This window comes from Cladosporium halotolerans (assembly GCF_011745625.1).
Source record: "Cladosporium halotolerans strain TM138-S3 chromosome Unknown Sca9, whole genome shotgun sequence".
NCBI classification, from domain to species: Eukaryota; Fungi; Ascomycota; class Dothideomycetes; order Cladosporiales; family Cladosporiaceae; genus Cladosporium; species Cladosporium halotolerans.
In genome coordinates, this window is record NW_027191460.1 from 751,934 (window position 1) to 764,024 (window position 12,091).

General features: G+C 52.8%; 3 protein-coding genes across 3 annotated transcripts; 2 read left to right on the top strand and 1 right to left on the bottom strand.

Moving 5' to 3' along the window:
• Window positions 1-116: 116 nt before the first annotated feature.
• Window positions 117-3,184, bottom strand: WHR41_03712 (uncharacterized protein; the record flags this gene model as incomplete). The annotated part of the gene is made up of 3 exons (XM_069372318.1): window positions 3,049-3,184; window positions 2,833-2,999; window positions 117-2,779 (listed from the first exon to the last, which is right to left on the bottom strand). The coding sequence occupies exons 1-3, from the start codon at window positions 3,075-3,077 to the stop codon at window positions 117-119; spliced, it is 2,859 nt and encodes a 952-aa protein (XP_069230915.1). The 5' UTR covers window positions 3,078-3,184.
• Window positions 3,185-3,668: 484 nt separating this feature from the next.
• WHR41_03713 (uncharacterized protein) lies at window positions 3,669-4,486 on the top strand (the record flags this gene model as incomplete). Its single annotated transcript, XM_069372319.1, has 2 exons — window positions 3,669-4,019; window positions 4,079-4,486. The coding sequence occupies 2 exons, from the start codon at window positions 3,669-3,671 to the stop codon at window positions 4,484-4,486; spliced, it is 759 nt and encodes a 252-aa protein (XP_069230914.1).
• A 1,416-nt stretch (window positions 4,487-5,902) lies between these two features.
• WHR41_03714 (uncharacterized protein) lies at window positions 5,903-10,152 on the top strand. Its single transcript, XM_069372320.1, has 5 exons — window positions 5,903-6,362; window positions 6,440-7,274; window positions 8,080-8,492; window positions 8,574-9,627; window positions 9,693-10,152. Exons 1-5 carry the CDS (start codon window positions 6,150-6,152, stop codon window positions 9,839-9,841), a joined length of 2,664 nt encoding a protein of 887 aa, XP_069230918.1. The 5' UTR covers window positions 5,903-6,149; the 3' UTR covers window positions 9,842-10,152.
• The last annotated feature ends 1,939 nt before the right edge of the window (window positions 10,153-12,091 follow it).

A 12,091-nucleotide genomic window follows, 5' to 3' on the forward strand; every position in this document is an offset into this window, starting at 1 on the left:
AATTTCCTTCACTTCTCATGTCTTAACATGGAAAACAAGAACGGTTCCAAACAACGAATCATCATCATTATGTTCATATTCACAAAGACGGTGAAACGCCTTTTACATCAGGGCGCTCACGACCAAACCAACTTCTTCAACGAATATCCCAAGCTCTCCACATACCCCGTCGCTTTCCTCGCTTCACTCACCCCGATGACGTCTCTCTCTTCGACAGCAGGAGCCTTGTCCAGCTCAAGATGATCCATCTGCCTTGACTTCACAAGAGCTTTGTGCAGCTCGTCGGTGATATGCTTCACCGAATCCATCTCGCTCATGGTATTCTTCTCCTGTGAATCGCGCCTCGATGCCGATGATTTCGGTGGCAGCGCTTTGAATGCGAGTAGCCGACTCTCGTCCTTGACCGGCTCGGCCTGCTTTTCGAGCTCGCTCCTGCCGGCATTCTCGTCTGCCGCTGCGTGCTCGTTTTGCAAGGAACGGGTGTTCGTCCGTACCATAGCATGCCCGTTCGTCTTGTAGCGTAGAGCAAAGCCCACGTTCTTCTCACTGTTGGTGTGCGCCGGTCCCAACGTGCTTGTGATATATGCTCCACGCCAGATCTCTGAAAGATCGGTGAGGTCGATGCGCTCAAATGAACCGACTTTCTCCGTAGCCCAGTCGAAGCGGCAGAAGTACAGCGCGGACGAGGACAGCAGCAGCACGCACTCTTCAAACGGCAGACTGCGCAGCGTGTTCGCTTCGCGTGGACAGCTCAGTGTCCATCCGCCGAGCAGGTCTTCGGCGGGGTCGGAGAGCACTATCTTCATGCACGTGTCGATTGCGTTCTGCCGCACCCGCCGCATGTCCAGCGCGTAGTCCTGCGTCATCATATCGGTTTCGAACTCATCGAAGACGCTCGGCCCCGCATGTCCCAGGTAGTAATCGATACAGGTCTGCAGGAAGTAGTCGCCGAAGATGTTGTTGTAGTAGCGGTTGAGGGTCAGGCTGAAGTCTGACAGGGCGCCGGCCCAGTTGCGCTTACGCGTGCGAGTGAAGTCGCCTTTCAGTGCAGCGGTTCCGGCGTATTGTTTGCTGATGGCGTCGCCGTTATCGGCCCAGAGGTTGTTAAACCAAAAGGTTTTTGGGTCAGACTGCAGATCGAGCGACACGCCTTCTTCGGCAAGCTGCCGCTGCAAAGCCCAGCCTGCCACAGATGATTGAGTCACGTTGGTACGATCCAAGCAGTCCATGCAGTTGGTCCTGAGCACGCCAGTCTGGGTTCGTTCGTTTTGCTCATTTTGGCGCACAGTCCAGCCGTGAGAACGAAGGGAGTCTTCGAGCGTGTTCAGAAGAATTGAGACGTTCTCGAACCGCATACCGCCGCATTCTTTATGGAAGTAGAACCATTCAAAGCCGACCCTTGGGCCAGTTGAGTTGTCGTTCATCCACTTCATGGTGTCCTCATAGGCTTGCCCGATCGACCTCTCTGTGGCTGACTTGTCTACTAAGCTGGTCGCGTACACATTTCCATAGCGAGCCGCAACCTTGTCGAAATGTCTCTTGAACGCATTTTGGTTGGTTATCTCGGAACCGAACATCACAGGTATTGGCTTGAAGGAGTATGGTGTTTGCGAGAAGAAGAGCGGGATGGAACCTCTGAGCTGGACAAGAGAGTAGGTCTTCTTTTTAGGGTTCCAGTCCTGCGGCGAGAAGAGTTGCTCTGTTTCGACGTAGTTTGCAACATTACCTTCGTCGTCTACGCCACGGCGGAGATATCTCAAACCTGCCCGCTTTACGGAGCGTCTGGAAATAAGTGTCAAGAAGTAATCCTTCGTAGCGGCCTTGTCGTGTATCTCTTTAGTCGGGCTCATGTCTTGCATGGGGATGTCTGATGCATCCACCACGGCGTCACTCTCACCCTGGTCCGTCTGCGCAATGGAGAATGCCCGTTGTCCAACAAAGCCTTGAAGTAGCGGAAGCACGAAATTGTGATGCCCGGCATCGATGAATGGTGTCAGCAGGCTGCGGTTCCAGAAGAACTGTGGGTCAAAACGTCTCCAAAGAGGTGACGAGGAACTGGTGCTCGCTTGCAGGCGAGTTGAGAGGTCATAATCGTACGAGAAAAAGAAACCGCTGGAGCTGAAGTAGAGCCTCGCGGTGCGAAGGATGCGTGGTGTCAAGTTTTCGATGTTGCTGGTCGGCTTGGAAGGCTGCTCTTGACTTTGTGCATTTTCTCCTGTCTCCATTGCCTGGTTTTCAGTGACTTCCACCGGCTTCTGTTCGCTCTCGGAGTTTTGCACAACATCAGGAGTCGCTTCGGTCTCCGGCAGAGCTTTGTCGGCCTCTTTAACTTGTTCTGCCGTAAGGTTCTCTTCACTCATCCCTTGCGTCTTCCTATTCTTCGAAGCCCAGCCGCCTTTAGAGAACCATCGCTCTGCGAACCGGCCGTACTTTCCCTTGTCCTGAACTACATCCTTGACGAAAGTCGTGCTCTTCTGAAGTACCGTGCTTTCGGGAGCATTCAGTGCCTCAGCAGTCTCAGCCGACGGCTCATCATTGACGCTCTCGGTGTCGGCGTCGTCTTCGATATCGCTCTCTTCGGTATCATCGTTTGCAACCTTCTTGCCCTGGTTCAAAGCTCTTCCCGCACTGACAATAGCTTCCTCGGCTTCAGACTGCGAGCTCAGCGGGATGAGCGTAACATCCTTGATCGAATAGACGGGTTTGCCTCGGATTTGTGCGACTTGCTCTCGCTGTGTAATGGAGATCAAGTACTTCGTTGCGACTAGGTCAAGGAGTCCTGGCAGGTTGTCAGATCTGCTGTCTCGTTGGTGGTAGTTTGCCAACATCTACCGACAACGCCGTGTGCCTCGATCGAGCGGCCTTTGCTCTCGTCATCGACCCTGTCGGGCGACGGCGTGATCTGGCTGCTGCCATATGCCAGACGGATGGCACTGGACTCTGGCGCCCGGTCTTTGGCTGAGATGGGCTGGAGCAGTAGCCCTTCCGCAGCGGCGCATCTGGTAGGCGTGTTAGCGACTGGAGGCGGGACTTGGCTCGTCGACTCACATCAGCAGCTTCCTAACAATAGCGGGCATTTTGACGCGCGCGCCAAAACAGTCGTCGGCGTGGGATGCGCTGCCCGTGCGGCATGATGAAGGAGCATTTCCAGGATCATGAATCGGACAACAGCGGTGACATCAGCGGGGTGGCAGCAGGTCGGCGCGCATGATTTTGTGCCAGCGGCGCGTCGGGAGCAACACCATCCGCCAAACCCGGTCACGCCGGTCTGTAGCCACCCAAACTCTACGAGCTCGATCGTGCTCTGCTCCACTGAGGATAGGCACATGTAGAGCGTTTTGCTGCTTGACATTCCACCATGCCGTTGACACTAATGCGGCACCAGAGGAGACGGTTTCCCAGAGCCTCGCCAACCAAGGGGCCAACTCCACCAGGAGGCCTCATTCACAACGCACTAAAGCGCATATCACGGGCCTCTGTTGAGGCCAGCTTGGGAACATAATAATGGTGCATCGCTAGCTTTCCTGCCTCCCCAACCGAGGTAATAAGTTTTAACCTCCCTGTCACTCACTTCGGATCAAGCCAATCTAGTCGACACTCGAGTACCCTCTGCTTTTTGCGTTTCAAGACCACCCTTTCCCTGAACCATTTACTCCGCTGGTCTTTCAATGGAGGGCAGAGTCGTCGCGATCACTGGTGGCGCCAGTGGAATCGGCTTGGCTCTAGCCAGACTGCTCGCGTCTCGCGGAGCGAAGCTGAGCATCGCGGACGTCTCTCCGCAAGATCAGCTTGATAATGCAGTTGCTAGCATCCAAGATGCATCTCCTCAATGCAAAGAAATCCTAGCCTCACGCGTCGACGTGAGAGAGCTGTTTCAGGTCAGCCAATGGCTGAAAGCAACCGTCGAACAGTTCGGGCAGCTGAATCATGTTGCAAACGTTGCTGGTATTTGGCGGGCAGGCAAAATTGACGAGCAGGATGAGGACATGTGGGAGCTCATCATTGGTGTCAACCTGACGGTACAGTCGTTTCCTTCCGAGACGGCTGGCGCCGAACATCGCTCGCTGACTTTCCGCAGGGCGCAATGCACACTCTCAAAGAATCTGCAAAGCTGCTTCCGCCTAACGCTGGCTGTTCTATGGTCGTGGTGTCTTCTGTGGCTGGGCTTACCGGCCTGCCCGGCCAGGCCGCCTACACAGCCAGCAAGCACGGCAGCATCGGTCTGGTGCGAGCTGTCGCCAAGGAGCTGGGTCCTCGAGGGATCCGCGTCAATTGCGTGGCGCCCGGTGTTATCCACACCCCTATGATCGACCTTTGCGATGCTACTGTTGGTGCCGGGGCTTCGACTGCTATGGCTTCCCAAATGCCGATTGGGCGCCGTGCCGATCCGGCAGAGGTTGCGAAGGTGATTGCTTTCTTGCTGAGTGATGAGAGTAGCTTCGTCACCGGCAGTGTGTACACCGTTGATGGCGGGCTCGTCTGCTGAGTAGTTCCAGGAATGAAAATTTGCTAGCTATTCGACATCTTGCTACTGTAGCGCTGCATGAAAGCCGTGTTCGCCATTTCCCCGGCGATCACGATGTGGCGACAGCCATGGAATCGGCGTAATACCTCTCAACCACGACATTCAGTGATGCGTACAGGACCTTACTGCACGAATGACCAGCAGACACAGTAGTAAAAAGCCAACAGCGCCGAGTATAGCGTCGCTGCCATCGTGCTTGGCCATCGTCTTTCCGCAACGCTGTGCTTTTGCCGAATGATACAACATTGCATAGCGATGGTGTTGAAGAAGATCGCAAAGATCTGCAGATCGTCCATGCCGAAATGAGTTGTTTGAGGGTTTTTGAGCGCAAAATGTCGTTGCGCCATGGGTGAGAAGCCGAACAGCCAGATTGAGACGTAGCTCAACACCTCCAGCACAAAGCACAAGGTCTCCCTTTGCGGCTCGCGCTTTCTTACAGGGACGTCTTGGGAGATGAGCACCGTCATGCAAGCTGCTGGAGCGTAGCTGAGTGTAAGCCAAATCCAGGCGGCTTTGTCGGCCGAGCCAAAAGCGTCCGTCATAAGGAATGCTGTGACATGCGCCACGAATGCGAAGATGAGGTTTTCCTCTAGCATTCTCGGAGGTGACCAGGACACCTTGATCTTCGTGCTCTCGGAATGTTTGTTCAATTTTCCGAGCGACCAGCCGAGAGTCGCATTTACAAGTATTATTTTGTGCCAGATTTGGGCTGGCAGCAGCAGGTCGACCAAAGCCGCGACGATTGCTGCGATGTTCAGAGAACGAAGCAGAAAGTGCGCAAATCGGTGGTATGACACTCGATGCCGACCGTCGCTTGTGCCAGCTTGCCTGGCTGACACCTCTTCGCCGAGTCGGTCGCTGCTTGTTCGCGGCAAATGCAAGACATGGCGTACATTTGCATGTAAGCACTGAAGCGGTAATATCCGATCAAATGCAGCGCGGTGGAGTGGCGAACTCGGATCCAGCGCAGTGTTCAGAGACACTACCGTCAAGGAAGTGAGGCTCCAAAGCCGATCCATCTGGAGAGCTGACAAAGTTCAAAACGCGAGCTTCTCTTTTGAGGAAATGGGCACTTTCAGCAAATTGTTGGATGTCGACCATGCCATAGCATGTGAAATACTAGGTCACCAGGCCCAACTTCAATCCGTCAAGGCGAGTGAATTCTGGTGCCTAGGCCGTCCACTTGCAAGCCAAGTCTGTTTCCCGTGAATCCTTCGGAACTGGTGGCATCCGGGCCTCGAGATACAGGCACGTTGCCATGACTCGCAAAGCTAATAGTTCATCTCGGGGATGGACCAGTAGCGCAGCTCATCGTTGATGTGCACTCTTGGTGCGCCCGCGGGGCAGGACAAGGTAGTATGCAAGGATCCGCATTGTGATACCTGCTGATAGTGTTAACGCGAATGGTGATAGTTCCGAGTGTGAGAAAGGTTACGCGAGCGTTTTAGCGCCTGCGAGCAGATTGCGCTTTCTCAGCTGAAGTGCTCGCCAAGCATGGAGCAGTCAGACGCGAGAGCGTTTAATACCTTCAAATGACGCTGCAAGTTTCTCCTCGCGCTTGGGGAAAACTGCTTCTACACATCCCACAAGTCCCCTCAAGGTCCAGTCTTTGGGTGCAGCCGACATGGGCCCTACCCAGGGATCGGCTTCGGCGGGTCCCGAGGATGAAGTGGTGCGATTCAGATTCTGGGATGACAATGATGTCATGCAGAAGATTGTCATGGAATTTACTTATCGATTTGATGATGTTTTAGATTCTGCAAAACTGAGGTCGTCGCTTGACCGCCTCTTGCAGGTCGGAGAATGGCGACAGATTGGGGCGAGATTCAGAAAGAATGTGTGTCCCAACCTCACTGCCTCCATACTGCCGCCCCTCGAGCACGATTGAAGAAATTCACGACTAACATATTATAGGCAGCTGGTGGACTAGAATACCATGTGCCAGCCAAGTATGACGATCAGCGTCCAGCTTTTCTCTGGTCAGAAGAAAAGATTGAACAGAACATCAATGATCATCCACTGGCCTCAAAACTACCTGCAAACACAGATTCAGATCACCCGACACTGCATCCTGGATCTGAGACTTTCCACGAGCTTGTCACCAGTTCAGACCATGGAACATGTTTCTCGGACTGGACAGACACTGATAGACCGGCTCTCTCATTTCACATCGTCAGTTTCGACGACGCAACACTACTCACCATCTCGTGGTCGCACGTATTCCTGGACGCTCTGGGCCGTCAGTATCTGCTGAAGGCCTGGATTGCTGTGCTTGACGGACGCGAAGAGGATGTGCCGGATTTTCTTCCTTTGAGTGTCGATCCAGCTGAAGCGGTTGCGCAAGGTGGCGATCCACGGCAGCACGTGCTCTTTGCCCTTGCACTGAACGGTCTTTGGTTCGCATTGTTCGTCGCTGGCTATATTTACGAGCTCATCATACACTCAAAAGAGGCGACGCACATGGTCTGCTGTCCAGGGCCGTGGGTCGATCGCATCCGGGAGGAAGCAATGCACGAAGTACGTGACAAGTACTCCGACGGTGCGGACACATTTCTTTCTCACGGAGACGTCCTTTTGGCATGGTGGGCGAAAACGGCGACCGCGGCGCAGAACTTGAGCGCAAGCCAGCCAGTCAACATCGTGAATGTTACCAACTGCCGTGGTATTTATCCAGAGCATCTACCTGCAGCAGAGGATTCTGCGTACACTGGCAATGCTGCGACCACGACAAGTACGCTTGTCACAGCTGGTGAGCTACAGAACATTAGCGTGGGGAATCTTGCGTTACGCCTTCGTCGAGACCTGCAAATGCAGCGTAGTCCCGAGCAGACTCGACATTTTGTTGCATGGCAGATCGAGTCGAAAAAGCGCTACGGTCGTCTTCCTCTTACAGGCTCCTGGAGTCAACTCATGATGGCTTGGTCGAACTGGCATCGCGGCCGATTTTTTGACGTTGACTTCTCGTCTGCAGTGAAGGCAGTCGGAACTCCCCTCGAGAAACGTGCAAACAAGCTAGGTCGACCCTCCTTCATCTTGCCTAATGGCCATACCAACGGATTGAGTCTGCGAAACGGCGGCCCTTTGATTGGAAGGGACGCAAAAGGTGATTGGTGGCTTCAATCGACCTTGAGAGCGGAAGCTTGGGGCAAGCTGCACTTGAGATGATCAGTGGACCAGAAAGATTGCACCTAGGCCCATACGCTTTTAATCCTCCTCTGTTACAGTGTCAGAATGGCAATCATAATTTCTCCGTCAGGCACCTCTCCGCAGTCCACAACATGCTTGGCTCGCATGGTTTAGAGGAACCTTCTCCGCTCCCGCTTCGGCTCCACTGTCGATCCGGGTAAACGCACTACTCTAGCTGGATGAGCATGATCACGTTACATCATATTTTCCGAACAATATTACCAACATATAATGCAAATCCAATTCTTGCCGCCACCGCTCTAAAATAGCTTTACCACCTCCATTGGCACCGGATTTTGCTCTTGCGCAGGATCAATAATTGCTGCTGACAATGGTGGCGCATCTTTCTATGAGACTTGCTGCCTTAGCTGGTATTGCTCACTCGCTGGACAATGGTTTCGGGAGGCAGCCAGTGATGGGTTTTAACACCTACAACGATGTTGGATGCTCACCGAATCAAAGCTACGTCTCGAACACGATTGATGGCCTGGCTACGAAAGGATTCCTGGAAGCGGGATACAATCACTTCCAAGTTGACTGCGGATGGCAAGGCTATGAGAGACAATCGAATGGATCCATCACTTACGACGCTGAAGTCTTCCCGGACGGCATTGCCCCTTTGAGTAAGTATGCGATCGACAAAGGCTTCAAGTGGGCCATGTATACGGATCAGGGTGTCTACAGCTGTGACACAAAGTCACCAGCGACACGTCAAGGTAGTCTGGGATACGAAATGCAGGACGCTTTGCAGCTTGCAGCGTGGAATGTCGAGTACATGAAGGTATGCATACCGCTTCTGGCTTGCAGAACCGTTGAACTCCCTCGAATCTTTTATGCAGTGTGGTACTTACTTTGAACGCAGGTTGACAACTGCTACATTACACCTGACCAGAATGCGCCCAAGGACCCGAGAACCGACTTCGTTTCGCGTTACGGTGCGATGAGTGAGGCTTTGCTGGAGGTTGGTATCCCCGGCATAGCCATCTGCCAGTGGGGAACACCGTACTCCACACCAGATGGTCTCGAGGGCCCTTCTCAGTGGACTCCTCCCCTTGCAAACTCGTACCGCGTCTCAGATGACATCGCCCGCGGATGGCCGAACGTGATGCGCATCATGAATCAGGGCATTCACGTTAATTTGAAGAATCTCTCAGGTCCTGGCCGGTGGTCCGACATGGATATGCTCGAAGTTGGTAATCCAGGCATGTCTATCGATGAGCAGGCCAGCCACTTTGCCATTTGGGCGATGTTCAAAAGTACTCTCATGGTTTCCACGGCTATTGGCTCGGTCTCTGATGCGGCTCGCGACATCCTTCAGAACAAGGATTTGATCGCCATTAACCAAGACCCTGCAGGACTGCCAGTCATGCTTGTGCAGAGATTCACTGGCGATCATGATGTCTTTGCTGGCGAGCTTGAGGATGGCGACCGCGCTGTTCTCATCCTCGATCAATCGAACGGTACTCGTACGCTTTCTCTCGACTTGTCTTTACTCGGTATGAGATCTGCTACCGTCAAGGATCTCTGGTCGGGAGAAGTTAGCGTTAATGCTACTTCATTCTCAAAACAGGTCAATGCTCATGGCTCCTTGCCGCTGCGTCTGAGCAACATCAAGCTCCTCCCGGATGAGAAAGCGAACATCACATGGGTTGAAGCCCAGTCTGGCTCTCTAGAAGATGGCGCAGATGTGCAAGAGTGCTCTGGCTGTTCGTCGTCAAAGAAGGTCGGCTCTATCTATAGCGGCCGAGGATCTCTGACTCTCTCCAATATCTCCGTCGGCCACGAGACGCAGGATGTGATCTTTGATTACATCAACTGTGAGATTGGATATCTTGCGGACCAGGGACCGAATGTCCGAAAGGCAGCGATCAGTGTGAATGGTGGAATTGCTCAGGTTGTTGAGTTTCCGTTGACAGGTAAGTTTATTGCACCGCAAGCGTCCTAGGTGTTATTGCACTACTAATAAGACTTGACTTGAAAGGCTATAATTGGGAGAAAGATCTTATCAAAGACTTCCGCGTGCGCCTAGGCGGTTTCTACGTTGGTGAACCGAATACAATCATGATCACTGGAACGCAGCAGGTGGTGAACGCGCCGGATCTCGATCGCTTAGGATTCGCGTCCTCGTGAAGAGCCGCACGACTATAATCGCCGGTTACTAAGTTACTATCCCAAGGATAGAAAGTGTGCGTATTGTGGATTGTTTAGTACATGATTTCTGGAGCGAACAATCAGCAGCGTCGCCGGAACACATGGCATACTAGTATTTCATTGGCTTTGGTTTGAGCTGTGTGGCGAAAAAGACAACTGGGTTCTATAGCGAGACGGTGCGGTGGCACCGAAGTTTTACGAGATGGAGCTCTCTCCTGGAAATATGAGTGTTGCGTTTATTGCGTTCGAAGTAGTAAATTGTCAATCCCTCGAAAACCCATTCCCGCAAAGTCAACCAAGTAGGACGCTATAGAAATGCAAGACCACCAGAAGTCTGCCTCACCCACTCGGCTACGTCTTCATCCGGTGCCGAGCGTGATAGGTCGATCTGTGCGCGTCCGAGAAATGATGATTGGGCGTCGCTTTCCACACTTACGAAAGTAGCGTCTTTGCGCTATTTGGGGCAGAAGCCGGCGGCACTCGATCCGAGAAGCCCTAAACCCTAACAACGTCGCGAGGCTCCTAAAACTCCGGAACGATTGCAGCCCTTGGTCCGAGCCCCCAGCCTGCTGTGTATAAGAATTGAATGCTGTTCTGTTGGGATGAGATCTGCCTTCCAAGTTGTATCAAATTCAGCTGTATCGTCATCTCTCGTTTGATATTCCCTGTGGACATACAACTAGTTCCAATGCCTTCGCTGACGATCATCATTGTTGGTGCAGGTATTGCTGGCCTCACAGCAGCCATTGCCCTCCGACAGCAAGGCCACGACGTTGTCTTGTTAGAAAAGTCGACTTTTAACCAGGAGATCGGCGCGGCTATCCATGTGAGCCCCAACTGTACTCGGCTTCTCCAACGTCTCGGACTCGACACTGCGATGCATGGAGGGAACAGATTTGTTGGCATGTCGTTATACGATGGCGCAGGCACCTTGAAAGTTCGAATGGACTTGTCAGGTCTTCTGCAGGAATATAACAGCCCGTTTGACCTGATACACCGTGCTGACCTCCACAATGCTTTGAAGCAACTCGCCGCAGACGAAACGGCCCAAGGTCCGGTGCCTCGGTTGCTGTTGGGATGCCGCATCGCACACATCGATCCCTCACAGGCTTCGGTGTCACTAGATGATGGTTCGACGTTCAAAGGCGACTTGATTGTAGGCGCTGATGGCGCGCACTCAGTCTGCCGGTCGAGGATCGATCCTTCTGTTCATGCGTTACCTTCCGGCAAGAGCTGCTATCGATTCCTTGTCCAGCGCGCAGACTTGCTGGCCGACGAGCAAACTGCTCCTCTTGTAGATGCCCCAGGCTGGATGAAGGAGTTCTCGGATGGCGCCCGTCGCTTAGTTCTTTATCCCTGTCGCAAAAATACGACCATGAACGTTGCGGCCTTTGTCCCCGACAGCGAAATCTTACCCACGTACGAAGGTTAGTTGATTCTCGTCTCCCAGCGATGAGGATCAGAAAACTGATGGCTTCTCATACAGGTGGCGAGGCAGGTAGTCGTGACCAGTTGCTACAGAGCTTTTCGAGGTTCTCTTCATCAATTCGAAGAATACTCTCTCATGCTGGTTCCGATGTCAAAGTTTGGCAGCTTTAGGATATGCCGTCTCTTCCAACATGGAGCTCACAAAGCTTGGTTCTCATTGGCGATGCAGCACATCCGTTCTTACCTTGTGAGTAGGAAGTCTCCGGTAAGAAAGAAATCCTGTAGCTCACACATGCACCAGATCTTGGCCAAGGCGGCGCCATGGCGATCGAAGATGCAATCTGCATTGCGTGCCTATTGCCTCCGAGTGTGACGAAAAATGCAATCGCGGAGCGACTGCGACTATATGAGAAGATTCGATACGAGCGCGTCGAGTTTGTAAGAGAAATGACGAGGATCAATGGGCGCGACAGAGGGGAGCGTTTGGAAGGTATGTTCCGCGACTTGAGGGTTTTCTATGCCACGTGCTAATCGAGGACGATGCTTGCCTTAGATCCATTATCAGTGATGAGGTTGTGCTATCAACATGACGAGTGGATAAACACCGAGGAGAGATTAAAAGGAACAGAGTCTACGCATATCCACATTTAGACGACAAAGCAACCGTGATCAGCAGATGTACTGCTCGACACGTAATGAATCTCAGAGGTGTGCATAATCAATCAATTCAAGTTTCAGGGCCCTGACTTGATTGATTGCCAAGGATTTTTCAGATTGATTGATTGCTTACTTCACATCGAC